Raw genomic sequence first — 24600 nt, 5'->3', positions numbered from 1 at the left:
GTCTTCCAGATTTGATATGTCTAGTTATCCAGAGGTATGGAAAGGACACCACAATATTGCAGATTTACAGAATTACCAAAATTGGAAGATTAGTAACATAGTAAATGAATGGTCTATCCAGTCTGTCCAAACATACACACTATAATTTAATGACTTAAATTGTTTTTTTCTTAGATATTTCTGGGCCAAAAACCCAGATATTGTGCATCTACTGGAGTTTCCGTCGAAGCTCATTCCAGCTCATCTATCCCAGCCCATCCTCAACTGAATGGCCATATATGTGACCCAGACCATGGAAGTTTGCCCAGTACTGGCCTTAGTTCTTCATTATATACCATTATTTTCTGATTAGAGATCATCTGTGTTCATCCCACACTCTTATCTTGATAATCTTATTTCCAGTAGAAAAAGCACACGTGTCCTAAATCTGCGAGTAGTGCATCTTTACCTGTGAAAAATGCAGAAGGCATCATATCAATTTTCAACTGCACCTCCCTGCATCACCGGACACTGCCCTCTACTCAGTTTGTACCAAAACAGAGATAACTCCTGGGGAAAAAAAAAACCAAAAACCCCACCAAAAACGAAACGAGGGGCACGGGAAACTCCCCGATCACATAATTTTGCTCTGCAAGCAAACACAACTCATTAACAAATGAAATACAGCATCAACAAGTTGGAACAAAAACAGCCACCTGAGTGCAACCAGCACCAACATTTGTTTGGCTCTGACCTTGGCATGAGCAATCCTAAAATGACACTTCATTTCTGAAGTCATAGTTACTTTATATTGCTCATAAGTAGGCAAACATCCACAGTACCTGGAAACATCAGGGTGAGGTCAATGCGCCTCGCCAAACAAGCTCAAAAGCAGGAGTGACCAGCCACCTGAACCTAAACTAAACTAAAACTTAACCTTCAATCAAAGAAAGCTCGACGCGGTTAACAATAAATTTTTAAAAATTAAGTAAACTGAAATACAAGAGAGTTCGTTTTCAAAATGTTTAGCGAACCTGACCCCCAAGCCCTTTTCTAGCCCTTCTTGAAGAAAAGATAGAGTCAATTAGGTCTCTGTTATCCACAATCCTATCTGTTGCTCCAAACACCAGTGTTGAAATAATTTCCAGACTTTCACATAAGTCACCAGCTGCTGTTTTCTTGGAGCAAAAGAGTGTTGCAATAACCACTTCAGAGTATCCATTTTGCACTAAGGCCACACGCTCAAGAGCCATGACATAAGCTAAGGTGACTGGACCCTGCGAGAACAGCGTTGGATGGAAAAGGAGTCTCAGACTCTGGTCTCTTTGCAGCAAAACTAGGTAAGCGTACCATGGTTGACACGGCCAATCGGGAGCCATGAGGATTACCAGTCCTCAATACGTTACTGAATGATACAGCCTATCACTGGCCAAGGAGGGAACATATACAATAGATCCCCAGTGGGCCAAGGTTGTAACTAGAGCGTCCACACCAGCGCTTCCCCACTCGCACCTTCGATTAATGACCTTCCAGAAAATGCTTGACATCTCTTAAATTGAACAGTGCTAACGGACAACCTCCTCCTAGCTCCCCTTCCTTATCTTTCTCTCCACCCACTCTCCTGTTCCCTGCTCTCCTTTTTTTAAACTGCTTGCTCCCCTCCTGCTCCCCCATCTCTACCCTCCTCTTCCCTTTCCTCTCTACGTCCTTACTTTTCTTCTTCGAATGCCTATAATTTTATTGTCCTGTAACTTTACTGTGAATATCAATTGTAACCCATTCTGACCTCCCAGGAGAACGGGATAGAAATCTAAACAAATAAATTAAATTTTGCAGTCTTATGTAAAGATTTCATTAGCCTATTTATTGCTTTATACAAGGCATCAGCCATATAATCCAAGCTATGAAGCTCCACAGTGTCAGAATCATGGCATGTCCGAGCCATGAAGAGGCCAATGCTGTCTGAACAGTAGCAGCCGCCAAATCAACCAGACACTTAAGAACAAAATCCACACTGGGGAGAGAAGTGCACTTGGTGACCTGTGCCACCGAGGAATACTCCTTTGAGGAAAAAGCGCTTGTTAAAAGGCATCCACCAGGGAATAAAGCCACTCCATAGGGTGAGCACAGCGTAAGGGACCTTCAGGAGTCTCTTCAATATCCTTATGAATCCAAACGAGGTCAGGATGATCAAGAAAAGAGGCAGACTATGACCTCCGGTCACTCATGAGGGAACATTCTGCAGTGACAGGCAGCTCAGACTGAAGCGATTCAGAGATCAAATCCACTATAAGCGTGTGCTTGAAAAATCTGCGAATAGTGGGATCCTCCCCCAAATCCGTAGCGATACAGATTCTGGAGAACTGCCATATCTGCCACAGCTGTGGCCGCCCCCTCCTGCGAAAACAGAAGTATGTGGTCCATGGCAGACAACCGTCTGACATCAGAGGAAAGGCTTCCGGGTCAGCCGCAGGCTGCGTGCAGGATACGCTGCTCACAGCTTTGCGAGGAGATAGGAGGAGGCAGACGGCCAGCAGAGGTAAACACCTGCAGGTGGGAGGAAAGATGGGAGTGAGACATGAATTTGGGACACAGAACGGAGGGAAGGACAATGAGGGGCATGTTGGGACATGGAAGGAAGGAGGGTCACATTGGCACAGGAAGGGAAAGGCGGGACCCCAGTTCATAAGTATGAGTTTGATGCAAATCGGACGTTCTTAACCCGGGGACTGCCTGTAACTGAATATGGTCAGTGATAAAGTGGAAAAGTATCCTCCCAAGAATCGAGTAGCCTTGCAAGGTACAAATTAAAAAGAGTACAGCCTGCAAAACCCCAGATCTTAGCATGCCCTTTGATGACAATTGATTTTTCCAAGACACAATAGGACACAAACCAATGTAATACTGAAAATCCAACTCCAGCATCTATAAGTGTAGTCAAAAACTCATAATGTGAAACTGTATCAAATGCTAGTGATGAGAGAGGGAGAGAGGGGGGGGGCGCTAGGGAGGGGATCCAGGGTGCGAGTGAGAGCGAGGTGGGATTTAGAGGGAGATAGAGGAGGCTGGAGGCTGAATTTGGAGTGAGTGGGAACAGAGGAGTCTGGAACAGGCAGGAAGGAATTTCAGCCTTTAGGATGAGAGAATTACTGTATTTTCTCGCATGTACCGCGCACACCCTTGCGCGTTATACAAAATTTTTTTTACATAGTCCCCCCCCCCCCCCCCGCAGGACCACTCGCACCACCACCCCGAATGACCGCTCGCACGCACCCGCACCCCCACCCTGAAGGACCGCTCGCACCCCCACAGCCTCCCAACCCCCCCCCCCAATCATGTAGAAGCTCCTACCTGTGTCCTGCTGCTTCCTCTTGGCGGTCCCGACATCCGACACGATCGGGGTAAGAGGGAGCTCAAGCCCTCTTGCCCCAACCAACCGCGGCACCCCCGACACGATCTGGGCAAAAGGGAGCCTAAGCCCTCTTGCCCCGCCGACTCCCCAACTCCCCGACAATATCGGGCCAGGAGGGAGCCCAAGTCAGATCGCATACATCAGAGGGAACGTGCTACTGAGGTGCAGAGTAGCCTGTGAGTTTTGCTACAGCTGGCCGTGAACCTCAGCAGGCTGCTTTGAAGAGGAGCCATGGCGTCGGCAGCGGTTGGTGAGCGAGGGCGGGAGGGGAGAGTCGCCGGCATGTTCCCTGCCTCCGTGTTCAAAAATGGAATTCGGCATGGAGGGAAACAGCACAGCGGCAGCAATCACAAAATCCTAAGTGCGCATGCGCGCTTAGGGTTTTATTACAGAGGATGATTGTAAAACTGTAAGATTTCTGCCAACAATCAGCATTATCAGGTTGTACAAGTCCACTGGGGTTTACAATTCAGGCAGGAATGTTGTCAAGAGTGGGACTGGAGCACAAAGCATGTTATAATCACAGTATTATTTCCATGTACTTAACAGGGGAGGGGGATATCAATCCCTGCTAGGTGTAAGTGCAACTGTAGGAGGAAAAGCAAAGGGTGAAGTCTTGGATTTGGTGCTAACTTCAACAACATCTAATACTAATAACTTACGGAGCATATTGAGAACCATGTTTGAAGAAACACGTAAGCGAGGATCCTTTTTGCCCTGGAGCAGCTTTGTTAGCAAAACACTGGCCATCATTGTTTTGAACCGTCTAAAACTTCTTAAGAGGAGTTGCAGAATCATTGAACTTCATACTAATTGCTGAATAAAGATAAGTGTGAACTATTTTTCACGTCTATAAGCTATTTGATTATTCCACAGCACTTCAGATTCATTCTAGGAGGATTTTTATGCCGATGAGGAGGTGCATAGAAGGCTAGAGGGAACAGTTGAGTCCCAAGCTGTACCCCGAGTCTTTTTCCTCCTAGTTATATTTGCCACCTAGCAGTGACTGATATTCAGTAACCATATACAGTCAAACCTCAGTTTGCGAGTAACGCGATTTGCGAGTGTTTTGAAAGACGAGCAAAACATTCCTGCAAATCGTGCTTCGCAAACTGAGCGTTGACTTGATTTGCGAGGCCCCTCCCCCCCCGGCGATCTGGCATCCCCCGCCCACGCACCCAAACACAATCCCTTACCCCGATCTGGCACCAGCACCAACGCACAGGACGTGCTGGTGCCTGAAGATCCTCCCTCTTGCCTAGGCTGGGCCTTGAGCATCTGCACATACTCAAGTCCTTCTGGTTCTCGCTCTCCCCGAGAATCTCAGAAACAGCAAGAACCAGAAGGCCTTGAACATTCACAGATGCTCAAGGCCCAGCCCAGGCAAGAGGGAGGATCTTCGGGCACCAGCATGTCCTGTGCATTGGTGCTGGTTCAGGTGCCAGATCGGGATAAGGGATTGTGCTTGGGTGGGTGGGGGATGCCGGATCATTGGGGGGGGGGGGGGCGGGGTGGAGCAGCGCTGGTGGCTTCGGGGGTGGGGGTAAGGTAGAGCAATACCGGTGGCCTCAGGGGTGGGGTAAGGTAGAGCAGCACCGGTGGATTCTGTTTTTTTTGGGGGGGGAACAAATCAAGCTAGTTTCCCTTACTTCCTATGGGGAAACTCCCTTTGATAAATGAGCAATTTGGTTTACAAGCATGCTTCTGGAACGAATTATACTCGTAAACCAAGTACTCTTAAACTTTAGCATGATTTTGGTTGGTTTCTATTTTGAGTTTTGATTGCTGCCCCAGCCAATTTTGTAAGAACTTACCGGATCCAAACCTAAAACTTCATAAGGATTGTATTCTTGATATTCTCTTTCGGTTTTGGAGACTTTGTATGCAAGGAACAAAAACAATGCCCAGCCAGCAAGAAGAGTTACTTTCCTTTCAAAAAAACAAAACAAAAAAAGTTCATCATTTCAAAATACATAACAGAGCAACCATTATACATTTATTGTCTGAATCTCTTTTCTCTAAAAAGACTGCATGGGAACCAAAGGGCTAGCTAAACAACACACAGTTAGCTCACTTGGTGGAAAGAACAGGGCCCAGTACTTAATCCACTCGGTACGTTCTCAGTATTCCCCTGGATCAAACAAACATCCTTTCAACTTTGCCAAAAATACAAATTAGGAGATAGGTACTGGTGTTATTATGTGTCTAACTGGCCAAATAACTTATTCAGCCAAAGCTGAAATGCAGCAGCGTTTTCATGCAAGAGGAGTCGAGACTAATTTCACTGTGGAAAAATGGGTCTTGTGAGTTAAACAAGTTCACAAGAGACAGGCAACCATCCTTCTCTCTTCAATTAAACATAAAAGGAGTTATGTATTGATCACTGTAGGAGAAAAAAAAATGGTGACAATCTTAGTTGACATTTTCTTGAATTATCATCAGTGAGACGGTAAAGAGGTTTATCCTCTACCAAGGATAAAGTACACTACAGAAATATATCTCTATTGAGATAGAGAGCCAAAGATTATAAAGTAAAAGCTGTTCTGGCCCAGCAGCCTTGCACTACTTTAAAATGTGTTTCATGTATTCCCTCTCTCCAAGGGACTTTATGCTGCAGTTAGTATGCATAATGGAGTTGCATAGACTGAGAGTCCGCCAGGATAGACAGGGAAAAAACGCTTGAGTACCTGAATAAATTCATATAAACCTCCAGGGATTCAAGACCAAGTTAGACAAGTTCCTGCTGAACAAGAACGGGCACTGGTAGGGCTGGTCTCAGTTAGGGTGCTGGTCTTTGACCTAGGGGCCGCCGCGTGAGCAGACTGCTGGGCATGATGGACCCAGCAGCGGCAATTCTTATGTTCCGAGAATGGTACAGAAAATTGAATGAATAAATGAATACATATACCCCTGCTTACTGTTCTAGTGGCCTTTCTCCTAATCTAATCTGTATTTGTGCGTCGCACATACCTGTACAGGCTCAAGGCGATAAGGTTACATATGATAAGGGGAAAAAGAGGAAGAAAGAGAAAAAGATAGGAAGTAGAGAGCGAGAGAAGCTTGGTCAGTATCAAGAGAATACTGAGTGTTCATAGAAACATGATGGCAGATAAAGGCCAAATGGCCCAATTACTCTGCCCATCCACAGTAACCATTATCGCTTTCTCTCTCCGAGAGATCCCACGTACCTATCCCAGGCCTTCTTGAATTCACACAGTATCTCCAACACCTCTTCAGGGAGACTGTTCACGAATCTACCACCCTTCTTTAAGTCTGTCCCCATACGCTTTATCACGAAGACCATACCATTTTGGTAGCCTTCTCTGGTCCCAAGTCCATCCTGTTTATATCTTTTTGAAGGTGCGGCCTCCAGAATTGTACACAATATTCTAAATGAGGTCTCACCGGGGCATCAATACCTCCTTTTTCCTACTGGCCATACCTCTCCCTATTCAACCTAGCATCCTTCTAGCTTTCACCATCACCTTTTCAACCTGTTTGGCCACCTTAAGATCATCACATACAATCACACCCAAGTCCTGCTCTTCTGTCGTGCACATAATTTCTTCAACCCCTAAACTGTACCGTTCCCTCTGTTAATTTGTTGATGAGAGTTCAGTTATCAACTAGAAGGATCTTCAAGTTCTTCCAAAATGAGGTGTGGTTGGATTCCGTTACGATTGTCTCTGCGAGGTTATTCCAGGTTTTGACTCCTAGGAAGGTGAGTATGGAGTGGAATATATGCAGATATTTGAGGGTTTTTGTTGAGGGTTGAGAAGAGTTAGATAAGATGTGTGGCTGAGTTTCCGTAGAATATGTGGTGTTACCCCCCACCCCCCCTTTTTCCTCTCACTAAGCTTGGGCCCTGTGTCTCACCAATGTACTTCCTTTGTCTCACCAATGTACTTCCTGGTCACTTTTACAATCTTTGCTCTGATGTGTCTGCAAAGGTAATACCTCTTACCTTTTGCCAAGATCTGTCCCTATTGGTCTCTTCTCTTCTCTGCCCTCCCCTGCTTTCTGGTACTCCCTGAGAATCTTTTGCCCTCAGAATCCAGTCACTTCCTTGCTTCTATCTTAAACACATGGTTCTATCCCCAGTAAGGCACCAGTATTTTCACGTTAAGCTACTCAACCACATGCATGAATAGCTCAGCATTTCAACTCTGAAACTTGGAACACCTTTCTGCCTATCTACTTCCTCATATCTGCCCATCCTCTATTCTTCAAATCTACATTCTCTTCTCCACCTGAGGTATCCAGGAGATTCACCAACTGTAAGTACATCTTCCATATCTACTCAATAAAATATATTTCAGAAAATTATAAGGATTTGCCTGCGTGTGTGTTGGGTATGCTAAGGTTTAGCTATCTGCATAATCTATCTGGGCGGGGGCCTGGAGAAGGCCGGCGTGGTCTTCTATGGATAGCGCCGAGGTGGAGGACGGTAAGGTTTTGGAGCAGACGACTTCGCCTTGGGGCGCACGAGGGAGGCGAAGGAGCGTTCATGCTCAGAGAGGCGTTTAGTAGCCGCCTCCAGGGACTCATCGAAGAGCTCCGAGCCAACGCAGGGCAAATTTGCCAGGCACTCCTGCAGATTGGGGTCCATATCCACAATACGCAACCACACCAGGCGACGCATCACCACCGCAAACGTGGAGACCCTAGAGGTCAATTCGAAGGCGTCGTAGATGGCGTGGAAAAGGAAAAGGCGCAGCTGGGACAGAGAATCCATGAGTTTTCCAAAATCCCCCTTATGGGAGTCAGGCATGACCCCATGATAACGGGGCATGGACTTGACCAGATGCCGAAGGTACGAGGTGAATGTAAACGCATAGTTAAGTACCCTATTCGCCATCATGGAATTTTGGTAGAGGCGTCGCCCAAACTTATCCAGGGTGCGCCCCTCACGCCCCGGCGGAACTGCCGCGGACACCCGAGAAGGCTGGGATTTCTTAAGAGAAGACTCCACCAGCAAAGACTGATGGGACAACTGAGCCTTCTCAAAACCCTTACAAGGGACCGTGAGGTATTTGGATTCCATCTTTGAGGGGACGCGTAGGGGGAATCCAAATTCCGCAAGAAAGTCTGCTGCAGAACCTTGTTCAAGGGCAGGCGGGGAGACTCCCGCGGAGGAAAGGGCAAATCCTGCTCCTCCAAAAATTCTTTGGAATACTGGGACTCCGTCAAAAGGTCCAGATCCAAAGCCTTCCCCATATCCACCACAAACCTCGAAAACGAGGAGGGTCGCGAAGGAGGGGAAGGAGAGCAAGAGCCCCGCGCCGCCGAAAATGACGGAGAAGCCTCGCGCAAGTATCGGGGCTCACGACCCGTGCCAGCCTCCGACCCCCAGGATGCCGCACCGAGGGAATGCGCCGGGGTCGGAGACCTCAGAGGCCCCGAGGAGTCCCTCGGGGAAGTCCCCGGGGTACGGGGCACCGAGACCTTCCGCCACCGCGGGGAGGAATCCCTTGACCCCTTCCCCGCAGGGGAACGGAACAGCCTCGGATTCGTCAGACTGAGCTCCGACACCCTAAGAGCCTCGACCTCCCGGGCCGGTAAGGAGCGACCCCACTGCTGAGGAGACCCACGAGGGCGCTTGGACTTCCAGGACTGGCGCTTCGCCCGAGGCCGGCCCGAGGGCGAGGACCCGCGGGAGGTCCCTGACGAGGAGTCGGAGGAAGAAATCCTACGAACCCGGCGCACCTTGTCCCGAGGTCGAACGCTACGCTCAGGCTGGTCCGTAGCCGAGACCGAGGCTAAGGCCGGGGCCGAGGCAGGTGTAACCACCGGGGCCGGGGCCGAGGACGGCTGTAAGTGGGCCAGGGTGCAGGACAGCTCCGAGGAGATAAGCGCTCGGAGCATGTCCTGGAACACAGGAACGGCCATCATGGACTGCATGTCCGGCGCCGGCGGGTGCTCCGTAGAGGGCGACCTCGGCAGTGAGTATTCCCGAGGAGCACCCGACTTCGACGTCCGGGACAGGGCCGAGAACGACCCACCCGCCCCCGTTGAGGAACCCGAGGACGGCTTCTTCGAGGACCCTGGTGCAGAGGAAGGAAGCGGGGACTTACCCGGGGCCTACTTCGGTGTCGAGGACGAAGGCTTCAAGGAGGAAGACATCCGAGGCAAGGTCGAGGGTACCGAGGCCGAGGTCAAGGCCGGGGCCGAGGCCGACGTCGAGGCCTTCCCCGCCGCGGGTTCCACGATGAAGAGCTCCGCCATGCGGGCACACTGGCGGCGGAGCGCTCTAGGTTGGAATGTGGAACACCTAGTGCAAGAGTCCGTAGGGTGATCCGCACCCAGGCAGACAAGGCACCACCGGTGGGGATCGGTGATGGAAAGCAACCGATCGCACCGGGTGCACTTCTTAAAGCTCGACAGAGGCCGGGACATGAACAAAAAAAAAAAAGGTCGCGTACGAGCGAGGTCCCACGGCCGCGGCAACCGGGAGCCCCCAGCGCCTGGAAGAATTTTTTTTTTTTTTTTTTTTCGACGGATAACAACTACGCGACGAAGGGAAAAACCAAAAAACACACAGCGACTAAGAAAAACAACTCAGCCGCGGTGACAGAAGGTAAATAGCACGGAGCAAAAACACAACAGGGCTTCTGGCTCCGCAGAAGAAACAGAACTGAGGACCACGAGGTGGGGATGCGCCCTCTAGTGGAGGGAGAAGGCATGCACATGCGTGGTGCAGCATAGCAAGCTTGAAACTTCAATTAAGTTTGCTTGAAAAGCTGTCCGCGTCGGGGCTCCGTAGATGACGTCACCCACATGTGAGAATATGCTGCCTGCTTGTCCTGGGATAAAATATATTTCAGAAAATTATAAGGATTTGCCTGCGTGTGTGTTGGGTATGCTAAGGTTTAGCTATCTGCATAATTTAGGCAGGACTTGGAAGCTAAATGGAGGGCAGAACAAAACCTCCATGCCAATATTTCAGCATCAATGCCTGTGACAGCACTTATTACTCATAATTAAGTGGTGTTAGAATGCCTGCCTGCAGACAAGGGGCCACAATGGCGATAGAAGGACACCCTGAGAGTTTGCACCTCATTTTCCATTGGTAGCACTGTATTCTCTAACTTTCACTTGGAATGGGAAAGAAGAGGAAGGGGAGTTGCTCAACAGTGCCCTACAGTTTTAGTGGTTCCCCAGATGATTTGTCAGCCTACACTGCAGAGTTTTCATCCTGAACCTCTGAAAAGAAGTCTCCCATTTTCTCAGTTTTTAAGATATCAGAGAATGCTTTTAAACAAGCCAAAAGGTTTGGTCAAGAAATTTTCTGACTGGGAGTTATCCCAGAAGCTTGGTAATTAGAGCTTATAAAAGAGCAGAGTATAACAATAGAGAAGTGTTATTGCAATCAAGGAACAATTCTTCACAAGATACAGTTTGTCACTTGTGTTATGAGATACATACACAAATGTTTTCAGTTATTTAAAAGCCTTAGGAGACATTAGAGACTGTTGCAGTCCTCAGAAGCTTTTGAAGAAACTTTAAGGAGCTTTTATGTCCTGCTATTTCAAAAATCCCATTACACAGAAGACAACTGAAGTTGGCCATCGTCCCTGTGAAGCTTGTCTAATGTGCTTTATGACGGAAACAACTCAGGTATTTCAAAATTCAGTGGATAATAAAATACATAAACTGAAACATTCTGCTTCCTGTATTACAGAATTTTTGATCTATTGCCTTAAGTTTGGGAGTGGAAAGGGAGGTGGCAGGTTTCAGGCGGGCAGCCGGAGGCAGCGATCGAGCCAGGCTCCTGAGGCGAGAGCAGCGCAGATGCCGCACTGCGGTCGATGGCCTGCAGTTAGAGGAGCTGAAGGGAGCTTCCCACGAGATCCACTGTCTGGATGTGCTTGATGGATCGTGCTGGAGTGGGGGACTCGCCCCTGGTGTCCAGCTTCGGCGCCCCGTGGTCGTTGCGGTCCTCTTCGCCGCCTCCGCTTGTCTCCTGCGCACCTGGCTCCGGTGGCAGCGGCCTGTTTGGCGCTTGCCCGGCCCGGAGTCTGAGGGCTTCTGCCCCGAAATCCCAGTGTCTCCAAAGTTCTCCAAAGTTTCTTGCCGGTGTTGCACAGTCCGTGCGCTGTGGGGAACGCAGTAACAGCAAAGCAGGGGGTTCCCTGTCAGCCCCAGCTCCTGCGGCACCAACACACACCAAAATCAGCACCGGGCAGCTTTTCCGCAGAAGAGGAACTCTAACAGTCACCACAGGCCTCATCTAGGGCAGTCTCCTTGGAGCAGCCGTTCAGGGTAGCGGCTGGAGCACGGGCAGTGTGTCGTGGGGAGGATTGCATGGAGGAGACCATCGCAGAGGAGGAGATGTGGGCATCCTGGGACTATCAACCAAACCTCTTCCCTGAAGAAGTCTTTTCTCTGGGAACGTCATCGTTCCTCCAAAACTTACTTGCTCCACTTCATCACCGAAGCTGAAACCGTGGATTGAAGACAATGTTTTATTTTTCTTTTTTTCCAGTTTATGAATTATTTTTAATCTTATTCATTGTTTTGCCACTTGTTTTTGTTTTGTTCTATTTCTATCATTTAAATTTCTCCAGAATTCTTTTGTTCAACGGTTCCTCCTTCTGCATCTATTCCTTTCTCTCCTCTCTTCTACCTTCCAAAGTACTTAGTTCAATACAGTCTTGTTAGAATGTTTATTTTCTTATTTTTCCTCTATCTCTACTTTTCACTTCTTTATTACTCTCTAGGTACTTTAGTTAGATTGTGAGCCTTCGGGACAGTAAGGGAATTTCTAAGTACCTTTCTTACTTATAATTTTAATGTATATTTTCTGTAAACCGCTTAGAACTTAACGGATGTAGCGGTATATAAGAAATAAATTACATTACATTACATTAAGTGTCCATGCAACAAAATTTATATAGGTCAGACCTCACGGAAATTTAAAGTAAGGTTAGGGGAACATAAGAGCAATATTAAATTAGTCAAGATTGAAGCACCATTGGTTAAACATTGCCAACAGTTTAAGCACAAATTTCAAGATTTTATGGTTACCTTCACTGATCATTTCCCTGTGGAACAAAGAGGAGGTAATTACAGAAAATTTTTAGCCCAAAAAGTACAGTGCTAGGTTTTTAAGTTATATTCTTTAGAACCGGCTGGGCTGAATTCAGTAATCGAGTGACAGCATTTTTTATTAATATGAGAGGAATGGTTATGCCTCATGACTGATTGAAGAGTCTACGTGTCCTCGTGGATTGGTTTTTGCCACTCTACCGGGTTTTATAACTTTAAACCTCCATTTGTAAACTAACGTATGATGTATGAATTGAGTTTGAAATATGAGGAAATATTGGTAAAAAAGTTTTTTTGTTTCATTGTTTATAGCTTTACATTTTTTAATACTGCTGGATGCTATTTTCTGATAAATCAATAGAGAGAGCAGAAACATGAGGAACATTCCAACAGTGGTTTAAAGTAGAGAATGACATGGGGACAAATTTGTCACTGTCCCTACCCCATTCCTGTAACGGTATAAGCCTCGAACACTTAAGATTTTAAAGTGTTTGAGGCTTCTGTAGATGAGGCTGGAGCTTGCAGGAATGGGGCAGAGACAAGAAAAGAACACATGGGGACGGGGTGGGAAAACGAGTTCCTGAGGGGACGGGGAAAGTGAGAGATTGGAGAAACTGGGCCTCTTCTCCCTTGAAAAGAGGAGACTGAGAGGGGACATGATTGAAACATTCAAGATAATGAAGGGAATAGACTTAGTAGATAAAGATGGGTTGTTCACCCTCTCCAAGGTAGGGAGAATGAGAGGGCACTCTCTAAAGTTAAAAGGGGATAGATTTCATACAAACGTAAGGAAGTTCTTCTTCACCCAGAGAGTGGTAGAAAACTGGAACGCTCTTCCGAAGTCTGTTATAAGGGAAACACCCTCCAGGGATTCAAGACAAAGTTGGAAAAGTTCATGCTAAACTGGCAATACTGGACTCATTTGGAGCACTGGTCTTTGACCTGGGGGCCACCATGTGAGCAAGCTGTTGGCACGATGGACCACTGGTCTGACCCAGCAGCGGCAATTCTTATGTACTTATGTCATTCTCTAGTTTAAAGTAGGGGTCCCAAACCACCAGGCCATAGACCAGTACCGAGCTGTGCCAAACCGAGTCACAATTTTTTTTTTTTTTTTAACATTACAGGCAGTCCCCGGGTTCTGGCCAGCTCCCTCCTCCTGGCCACCAGTTTTGATCGATGAAGTGGTAAGGATGTTTGAGGAGTATGGTGGGTCTGGAATATCTGGATGTGGAGCAATGATATGAATACCCCTGACGCAGCAATTTGATGCGAAACGGAGGGTTCCCCGTTGGGTGTAAGGACTGCCTGGCCATTAGCAGCTAAGTTATTTTTTCTTGCTTTTGCTATAGATGTTATGAGCTGGACTCTACTGCCTTTTGTTACATTCACCCACTGACTTTCATCTGTATTAGGCGTGCTGTTTGATACCACCTGGCAGCTACTTTAGTTGCCTTGTTTTCTTGGACTATTTACACACAAACAGCTTTTGTAGGAGTAGAGTTTTTTTTGGCCAGATGAAGCTGAACTGAGGCCTTTTTCTCCACTTCTTTTCTTTTTCCTTTTTCCCTTTCTCTTTGGGGAGTGTGAATGTTGTGGGTTGTAAGTAAGGCCTTGTAGTGTTGCTGGATGTGTGTATCGTTTGTCCATGTGGGGCTTGTTTTTGAGTAAATAAGGGTTGTAACACCCCCATTATAGAGGAAACGTAACTTTTCCCTATTTTTTTAGGGGAAACATGAAGTTTTCTGTATAATGTGGGGGGGTTACACCCCCCCCACAGCAGCGCGAACACTATTAAATAAAGTGGGGGGGTTACCCCCCCACCCACCCCTGTCGAAGCCCTTTAAAATAAACTTATACGGTGGCGCGCTAGAGTCTGCACAGCTTTGGCAGTTGCGCTTTTGTCCCGTCGCCATGCTGGAGAGAGGTGATACAAGGAGAAATACCTCTCCATCTCGCCCCTGCCCTTGATCCATGGACTACAAAGAATTGTATATTGGTAATTGAACCAGTCTGTGTCACGTAAGGACAACTACACCTAATATTTGCCAATTTAGGATAATAACTTGAATTGTAATCTTGTTCTGAAATTATGTATGTTTAATCTGTAACCCATTCTGAGCTCTTTGGGGACAACGGGATAGAAAATAAATTAAATAAATAAATGTTGGGTATTGGGCTGGTGGGCAGGAGTGAAAGATGCTGCACATGGCAGTAATAATAGAAATAAAGTGCTTAATATAACATGTAATCATTACATTATATATGTAATGATTAGATTTTATATTATGCACTTTGATTATGCGCTTGAAATCCTCCCCCCACCCCACCCCCAGTTCGTAGAAAAATCGCCTTGCATGAAACCAGTCCCTGGTGCAAAAAAGGTTGGGGAGCGCTGATTGACGTTTGACTGCAAAGATATAAAGAACCTCTATGGATAAGAAATGGATAAGTGGCTTTTTTGACTGATTTTGTATTTCCGCTTTGCTGAACGTTAAAGTTTGGTTTTTTTTTAAAAGGGGGGGGTTATGCCAATGGCTGAAAGAGTGCAACATTTTGAATGCAGTTAATGCACCACATTAAAGTTTCTTTGAATGACTAAAGGCTTTTCCTACCCCTGAATGATTACATTTAAGGACTGAAAAATAGAGATAAGTAGTGGTTGTAAGATTTTACAATCTTTTCTCTTTGCAATTACAATTTAGAAGAGCCAGAGATTATCTGTTTTTCCATGCATTAAACATGGCAATGTGAAAAGCACAGCAACATTAACAGAAAGAAGAAAAGCATTCAAACTTACTTTATTGTTGGAATTATGCTCTGCTGAGGTTTCAACAACCGCAGTCGATACCATACACATCGTCCATATATTTTTCTTATATTTTTCAATCGAATTTGCTCTGTGAAGAACAGAAAGGTTTTGGTTAGCCCACTAGAAATATAACAGTTGGAGCAAAGCTTAGTTCTGCGCTCTCTCCCCGTCACAATGCTTGTTCTTTTCCAAAAACAAGAAGGTCCCAGCTCATATTGACTTTAGAAACCAAGGGGATGATTCTATAAACAGCAGTTAGCAGCCCCTAACTTGTAGGCACAGCTCCACGTGGTTGTCAATCAACTGATAGACATCACCGGATTATCTGGCGTAATTTCCCAGCACCTTATCATACCTAAGTGAACCATACCTATTCTCTGCCCCCTAACTACACCTACTTTTCAGGTAGGTGTCATTAGGCATCAGAGGTCGCCTCAATTTAGGTAAAAATTTCCAAATCATTTATAAATAAGTTAAATAGCACCAGTCCCAGTACAGATCCCTTAGTCACACCACTATTTACCCTCCTGCATTGAGAAAAATTACCATTTAACCCTACCCTCTGTTTTCTGTCCGATAACCAATTCCTAATCCACAACATAAGAACATAAGAAATGCCTTCTCCAGATCAGACCTAGGTCCATCTAGTCCGGCGATCCACACACGCGGAGGCCCATTTAGGTACTCCTTTATGGAGACCCGGTTTTCCCGTATCCCTCAATATGATTAGCAAGAAGGTATGTATCCAACTTAGCAAGAAGAACATAACATAAGCAGTGCCTCCGCTGGGTCAGACCAGAGGTCCATCGTGCCCAGCAGTCCGCACACGCGGTGGCCCAACAGGTCCAGGACCTGGACTGTAATCCTCTATCTATACCCCTCTATCCCCTTTTCCAGCAGGAAATTGTCCAATCCTTTCTTGAACCCCAGTACCGTACTCTGCCCTATTACGTCCTCTGGAAGCGCATTCCAGGTGTCCACCACACGTTGGGTAAAGAAGAACTTTCTAGCATTCGTTCTGAATCTGTCACCTTTCAACTTTTCTGAGTGCCCTCTTGTTCTTTTATTATTCGAAAGTTTGAAGAATCTGTCCATCTCTACTCTCTCTATGCCCTTCATGATCTTGTAAGTCTCTATCATATCCCCTCTAAGTCTCCTCTTCTCCAGGGAAAAGAGTCTCAGTTTTTCTAATCTATCAGCGTATGAAAGGTTTTCTATCCCTTTTATCAGATGTGTCGCTCTTCTCTGAACCCTCTCGAGTAACGCCATATCTTTCTTAAGGTACGGCGACCAATATTGGACGCAGTACTCCAGATGTGGACGCACCATCGCCCGATACAACGGCAGGATAACTTCTTTCGTTCTGGTTGTAATACCCTTCTTGATTATGCCTAGCATTCTATTTGCCTTCTTAGCGGCCGCTGCGCACTGTGTCGTCAGCTTCATTGTCATGTCCACCATTACCCCCAAGTCCCTTTCTTGGGAACTCTCCTTCAATAATATCCCTCCCATCGTATAGCTGCACCTTGGGTTTCTGCTTCCCACATGTAATACTTTACATTTCTCAACGTTGAACCTCATCTGCCATCTCGTCGCCCATTCTCCTAGTTTGCTCAAGTCTCTTTGCAATTCTTTGCAGTCCTCTTTAGTCTGAGCTCCACTAAATAGTTTGGTGTCGTCCACAAATTTTATTATTTCACACTTTGTCCCTGTTTCTAGATCATTTATGAATATATTACATAGCAACGGCCCAAGCACCGAGCCCTGCGGGACACCACTCGTGACCCTCCTCCAGTTCGAGTAGTGGCCCTTCACTCCCACCCTTTGTTTCCTACTTGCCAACCAGTTTCTGATCCATCTATATACATCTCCTTCCACCCCACAACTGAACTTTGCCACCCATCCCATGACTAATTTTCTCAGAAGCCTCTCAAAAAGAACTTTGTCAAAAGCTTTCTGGAAATCTAAACACACCATACCTTCAAAAAAATCAAGACCTCCCTAGGCTGATCCCATGCTGACTGTCTCGTGTTTTTGTCTCATGTTTTTTTTTTTATTATTATTTCCACTATTTTGCCCAGCACCAAGGTCAGGCTTACTGGTCTGTAATTCCCTGGATCTCCCCTGGAACCCTTTAAAAAATAATAATAATAATAATCAGCGTAACATTGGCCACCCTCCAATCTTCAGGTACTACAGACAATTTTAGCAACAGGTTACATACAGATCACTAACAGATCAGCAATCGGTGCCCTGAGATTTTTACCATCAACTTGTTGATTTGGCTTACTGTAGTATGTCTTCCAGGTTCACCAAGATGTCATTCTATCCCTCTGCCTTATCACCCTTGAAAACCATTTCCGGTTCAGGAAGATTTCTTACATCTTCTTCCATAAAGAACAAAGCAAAGAATTAATTCAGTCTCTTCACTATGGCTTTATCCTCCTTGAGCACACCTTTTACTCCGTGATCATCCAATGGTCCACGGATTCCCTCACAGGTTTTCTGCTTTTGATGTGCCTAAAAAATTTGTTACTATCTAGTTTTTGCCTCTTTGGCAAGTTGTTCTTCATATTCTTCTTTAGCTTTCTATATCAATGCTTTGCATCTAACTTCCCAATGTTTATGTCTTACTTTCTTCATTGAGATCCTTTTTCCATTCTTTAAAAGGATGTTTTCTTGGCTGTAATAGCTTCTTTCACTTCACCTTTTAGCCACGTTGGCTCTCGTTTTCTCTTCTTTCCCCGTTTTAATATGTGGAATACATCTGGTCGGGACTTTTAAACATCACCACCTGGTTTACACTTCTGACCTTTGCCACAGACCCTTTTAGCTTTTTTAAACCATTTTCCTCATTTTATCATAGTCGCCCTTGTGAAAATTAAATGTCGCTACAGTAGATTTCTTTAGCAATGTCAATCCAGTTATCAGCTCAAATTTGATCATGTTATGATCACTGTTTCCCAGCAGACCCAACACAGTTACCTCCCATACTATGTCCTGCATTCCACTAAGGACCAAATCTAAAATAGCTCCTCCAGTTGCTCCAAGAAGCAGTCATTTATGACATCTAGGAATTTCACCTACCTAGCGTTCCCTGATGTAACATTTATCCAGTCAATGTTGGGGTAGCTGAAATCACCAACTTACAAGGAGACCAGACAATACTAAGCAGCAAAAACCAGGGCAAAAAAAGGTTAGAGGGGTAAAAAAAAAATTTGAACATGTGACTCCCCTCTTAAAGGACAAGCACTGGTTACCTGTAAATCATAGAATTACATATAAAATAACATTACTTACACACAAAACATTAACAAACAAAGCTCCTGCATTCCTAGAAAGGCTTCTGATCCCTTATATTCCTACAAAATCTTTAAGATCTGAAGAAAAATTTATCCTCTTAGTCCCTTCACTAAGTCTCATTTATTCAAGGAGGGACACGATATTTTCTGTCACGGCCTCTCAAATCTGGAATTCGCTCCCAATCAAGATAAGGGAAGAAAAATTACTTAGTAAGTTTAAAAATCTTCTGAAAAGCTGGCTTTTTAAGGACGCTTTTAACTGAGTTATTCAAATTCTATATACAGCGCTGTTAACTGAAAAATGAGCGGGTATCCTTTTCCCATCCTATTATTTCGTTACCTAGGCCCTTTTTACTTGTTTATGAATTGTATTTAATCTTTTTTTTTTTGCCTGTTGTGTCTATTTTGTCAAAAGTTGTATTAATTGTCTGGTTTAATCAATGTGTTCTTCTTTTTTTTACCCTGATTTTATTGTTATTTGTAAATCGCATTGGATTATGATTTTGCAATCAAATCAAATTTTTAAATAGACTTGAAACATGAAAAGAATTATCAGAAGCAGAAGTGCAAATGGCAGAAGTGAAGCCCCATGAAAAGATAGTGGACCGGGTGTGAAAAACTGAAGGCAAACAAATAAGCTGCTGCTTTTTCATGCTTGCACGCTTTACTTGATTGAATGTCAGATAACCGAAAAGAAGACATATACCAAGAGTGAAAATTAGTGATTGTGAATTTTGAGATTCTGGGATAAGTGGAGTTTTTTTCAGACTCATTAAGATGAAGAGGTCTTTCTCCACTTATACCTTTTTTGGCCCTGGTTTTTGATATCTTGATGCTTAGTAGTCTGGTCTTCTTGTAAGTTGGTGCTTTGAATGAAAATGGTATACATACGAGTATTAGTTCAGTTATACCGGAGCCAATGATATGACTGTGTGAAATGGGCTTCTCTAGTTAATATAGGGCTCCTTTTACGAAGCCGCATTAGCAGTTTTAGCGGACGCTAAACCCACGCTACGCAGCTAGAACCAACGCCAACTCAATGCTGGCGTTAGCGTTTAGCGCGTCCGGCAGTTTAGCACGTGCTATTACACGTGTTAAACCGCTAACACGGCTTCGTAAAAGGAGTCCATAGTGTAGCTGAAATCACTGTTGCCCAATTTGCCATCTTTTCTAATCTCTGAAAACATTTCTTCATCTTTCTGCTTTCTGTCCCGGGGGACGGTAGTATAACCTTACTTTTTTATATTCCTTCTCTTCACACATGGAATTTTTTATCAATATGGATTCCACACTGCTCTCTGTGTCGTGAAGAATGCTTATTTTGTTCGATTCAATTCCAAGTTTATTGTAAATTTGATTAAACGCTTATCAAAATACTAAGCGTATTACAGCAATAAAATAGGGGTAAGAACAGAATTTAAAACATATAGCACAACCCTTCCTCCAATTTGATCTACTCTATCATTGCAATATATTTTGTTTCCAAGTTTACATTACATTACATTACATTAGTGATTTCTATTCCGCTTGTGCCTTGCGGTTCTAAGCGGATTACATTAGAAGATGGCTGGTCATTTCCAGGCGATGACAATACAATTATTTGTATAACTTTACAAACTTTGCATACCTAACTTTACATAACTTTTCGTACATAACTTTACATAACTTTACGTGGAGTTACTTTGCGTTACTTTACATTATCCTTACCGTGCTTGCATAACTTGCATTAAGTTTACATAATTTATCTTACATAATTTATCTTACATAACTTTATAAGACTTTACGTAGAGTTACTTTATGTTATTTTACCTTATTATTCCAGTACATTGCATAACTTACATTACATAATATTACAAAGCATAACCTTATGTTATATTACAACGCATAACCTTATGTTACATTACATAATATTACAAAGCATAATCTTATGTTACCAAAAAATCATCTGTTCATAGGTTGTTATATCTGATTTTTCGGTATTTGGGGAAACAGTGTTTCTAGATATGAATTGGCTTATCGCCCGTTGCAACTAGATTAGATGTTGCCTATGGGGACGAAATTGCAGTTGGTTGTGAGTTGCAGGAGGTTATGAAGGGTGAGAAGATGAGGGTAGATTATAATATTGGGATGTGTTTTTTGAATAGTATAGTTTTTATATCTTTTCGAAACGCTTTGTAGTCCGTAGTTGTGGTCAGCAGCTTGGATATGATGGGGTCAATTTTCGCGGCCTGTGTAGCAAGTAGGTTGTCATATAGCTTTTTGCGTTTTGTGCCTTTGAGTGAGGGGTAGGTGAATGGGGTCTGGGTTCTCCTTACTCTAGTTGAGAGGTTTCGGATTAGGCGGCTGTTTAGGTAGAGAGGTGCTGTTCCGTTTAGTGCTTTGAATAATAGACAGTATAGTTTGAATTGAGTTCTTGCTTGTATCGGTAGCCAGTGTGAGTCGAGATAGGCATTAGTGATGTGATCGTATTTTCCTAGCGAGTAGATAAGTCTGAGTGCTGTGTTCTGTACTGTCTGTAATTGTTTGGTCATGTAATCGGGGCAGGGTAGATAAAGGCTGTTGCAGTAGTCTACAAGTCCTAGTACAAGTGATTGGACTAAGATCCTGTATTGTATTTTGTCAAAGAATTTTCTTATTTTTCGCAGGTTGCGCATGGTGTAGAAGGCTTTTTGGATGGTTTTGTTAGTATGAGTCTGCATTGTGCATCTCCTGTCTATCGTTACTCCCAGGATTTTGAGTGCTGGCTGTATTGGGTATGTGATTGCATTTGTCATCAGATCAGTTAAGGTAGGTTCTTTGTCTTTTTCTAGCAGCAGGAATTTGGTTTTATCCGTGTTCAGTTTCAGTTTGTGGTTGGTCATCCATGTTTCTACCGTTTCCAGAGTTTTTTTCAGTCGTCCTGATGAATTGGGGTCTTGGGTATTGAAGGGGAGAAGGATTGTTATGTCGTCTGCGTAGCTGAATGAGACTATATTTAGGGAGTCTAGAGTGGTGCCCAGTGAGGATACGTATAGGTTGAAAAGTATGGGTGATAATGGAGATCCTTGTGGTACTCCACAGGGGTTTGACCAAGGGTCAGATATGTGGTCTTTTGTCTTTACTTTATAAGTTCTAGTTTTAAGGAAGCCTTGGAACCAGTTGAGTACCAAACCTGAGATCCCTATGGCGTCTAGTATCTGGAGTAGTATGTTGTGATCCACTAGGTCGAAAGCTGCTGAAAGATCTAGTTGGATAAGTAGTATCCTGTTCCCTTTGCTGAGGTGTTGGCAGGCTATATCCATTAGAGATACAAGTAGTGTCTCTGTGCTGTGGTTTTTTCTGAATCCTGATTGTGATGGGTGTAGTATGTTGTGGTCTTCTAGGTAGTTGGTGAGGTATTGTGCTACAAGACCTTCTTGTAGTTTGATATATAATGGGATTGAAGCGATGGGTCTGTGGTTGGCTGGATTATTGTTTGGAGCTTTGGGATCTTTCGGTATGGGGGTGATAATAATTTCGCCTAGTTCTGGTGGGAAGTGACCATCTGTGAGCGTGGATTGTAGCCAGTTCATGAGGTTAGCTTTGAACTTGATGGCAGGTTGTTAGCAGGTACGATGGGCAGCTGTTTAGGTCACAAGAGGTTTTACTATATTTGTTGTATAGTCGAGTCATGTCGTTCCATTGTACTTTGGGGAAGTTAGTCCACGTTCTGTCAGCTACTAAGGCTTCATCTATTGTTGGTGTTGTTATAATCTCATCGAGGAGGGTTAATGAATTGTTGAATGTGGATCTGATATTGGTGATTTTGTGCTTGAAGTAGTCTGCTAATTGGTGGGCTGAAGGAGATTGGTTTCCTTGAGTAGCTAGGAAAGGTTTGGTGTCCGTGAGTTTTCTTACAATATTGAAGAGTATTTTTGAGTCTGGGTTTTCAGTGCCTATTAGTTTGGAGTAGTATGCTTTCCTTTTTTCCTTTAGTTTGATGTTATATTGTTTGATTTGGTTTCTCCATGCTACTTTTGTTTGGTCTTGTTTCTGTTTTTTCCATATTCCATTTCCAGTTTATTATAAAATTTGATTTATCGCCTATTCACAATTCTAAGCGATGTACAATTAATAAAAATTACAGAGTTTAGGGGAACAGATAACAGTCAAATTGATTGTCCTCCTCCTACCAGGTCCCCGAGATGCCTACTATATCTACCTCATCATTCAGCACTATATTCTCTAACTCTCCTACTTTATTTATTAGCCTTCTAGCATTTATATAGACACACTTCAAATTGTGCTTTTTCCTTGTATCTACAGGCTGCTGAGAAGATGACAGGGATAACTTGGCATCTTTACTCTGCTTCCCTCTTAAGCATTCTTTGCTTTCTTTCACAATTTTTGAAACCTATTAGGACTCCCTAAATGTTCTGATTCAACAGTATCCTTCAAGAATACTTGCACACCGAATCATCAGCTCCTGGGCGACTATCGGTTACCTCACCCCCCCCCAACCATCTTTGAGCAGCTTTTAAATTATCTCCTTTTTAAAACGGCATCAGCAGCCTGGTTCCATCCCGGTTAAGGTGGAGTCCATCCTTTCAGAACAGGCTTCCCCTTTCCCAATTCCTAACAAATCAAAATCCCTCATCCCTGCACCATCGTCTCAACCACGCATTGAGACTTTGGAGCTCTGCCTGCCTCTTGGTCTTGCGCATGGAACAGGGAGCATTTCTGAAAATACTACCCTGGAGGATATGGATTTCAACTTTCTACCTAAGAGCCTAAATTTGGCTTTCAGAACCTCCCTCCCATATATTTCTGTGTCATTAGTTTCTATATGGTCCAAGAATGCCCACTTCTCCTCTGCACTATCTAATATCTTGTCTAAGTGGTCCATGAGATCTGCCACCTTTGCACCAGCCACCCAGCTATCTACATGCCTAATGACTGACCCACTACAACAGCTGACCCAACTCTTCCCTTCTGGGCTGAAGCCCCTGTAGATAGATTTTCGGTGCAAGAAAATAATGCATCTGGTAGGCAGATCCTGGCTACAGGATCATTTCCTGCATCACCAGAGTGATGTTCTCCTTTTAGAAGACCTCACTTCTCCAAAGCAGCACAGGGGCTGCCAGACTTGAGGCGGGAGAGGGGGGAAATGATAGATATTTAAATACTTGACATCTAATATAATAAAACGCTAGGCCGCGCATGCGCACTTCCATCGCGTGGGTCCGTTTTCCGTGCGGCTGTCGGCCCATGCCTGAAGTCCTCTCTCCTCCCCCCAGGCGGATGTCGGACGCGGCAGCTGTCGGCCCGTGCTGGTTTTTGCTCTGCCCTGCTCCTTGCCTGAAGTCCTCTCTCCTCCCCCTGCCGTATTGCATTTTTTAGTTGAAAGACGCAGCGGTGGCTTCTCTCACGATCCCCGCCTGCGTCGGACTTCCGATGCAGGTGCGGATCATGAGAGGAGCCACCGCCGTGTCTTTCAACTACAAAAAAAAAAAAACACGGCAAGGCGAGTGACCAGACCGAAGCTCAAGACCACGGGAAGGGAAGGGAAGGGAAGAGGGGGCCGACAAATAAGAGGACTCCTGCCGAACGGAGCAGCAAGATCGCAGCAGGCCAGAACGCAGGGGAGGGGCCGAACGGAGCAGGCAAGATCGCGGTAAGAGAAGGGAAGGGGTGGGGGAAATGCTGCAACTACGCTGAATGTGTTTCATTGGGGATTTTGGAGGGTGCACCAGAAGAATGAGAGGTGAGCAGAGAAAGCATAATATTCATCATATGGATGGGAGAGGTGGCAGAAAAAGGTGAAAGTATTCTACTGGTGTGTTTTGGGAGGAGGAGGATATCAAGCGTGACTGTGTGCCATGGGATACCTGGGAACAGGAGGAGAAAGAATAAGAAGTGGAAGTGTATGTCTGGGGGGGGGAAGGAAGAATTAGAGGTCAGGGTATGTCTACAAGGAAAGAAAGAATGAGCGGTTTGAGTACTGCATGCTGGAGAAGATTTTGGGACAGACAGAATTAGAGTTCTTGCTGGGTTTGTAGAGAGAACTGGGAGGCTGGAGCCTGAGGAGG

General features: G+C 44.9%; 1 protein-coding gene across 1 annotated transcript in view; it reads right to left on the bottom strand.

The window, feature by feature from the left end:
* Window positions 1-24600, bottom strand: part of LOC117357612 (translocation protein SEC63 homolog) — a 186755-nt gene that overhangs the window by 155772 nt on the left and 6383 nt on the right. Inside the window, exons 2-3 of the mRNA XM_033938447.1 lie at window positions 15240-15339; window positions 5206-5320 (exon numbers count right to left, since the gene is read on the bottom strand). Coding sequence (XP_033794338.1) covers window positions 5206-5320; window positions 15240-15339 — 215 coding nt within the window. The remainder of the gene's footprint in view (window positions 1-5205; window positions 5321-15239; window positions 15340-24600) is intronic.

This window comes from Geotrypetes seraphini, chromosome 3 (genome assembly GCF_902459505.1).
Source record: "Geotrypetes seraphini chromosome 3, aGeoSer1.1, whole genome shotgun sequence".
Taxonomy (NCBI): domain Eukaryota; kingdom Metazoa; phylum Chordata; class Amphibia; order Gymnophiona; family Dermophiidae; genus Geotrypetes; species Geotrypetes seraphini.
The sequence above is the reverse complement of the archived record's forward strand: the minus strand, read 5'-3'. Positions and strand labels throughout refer to the sequence as shown.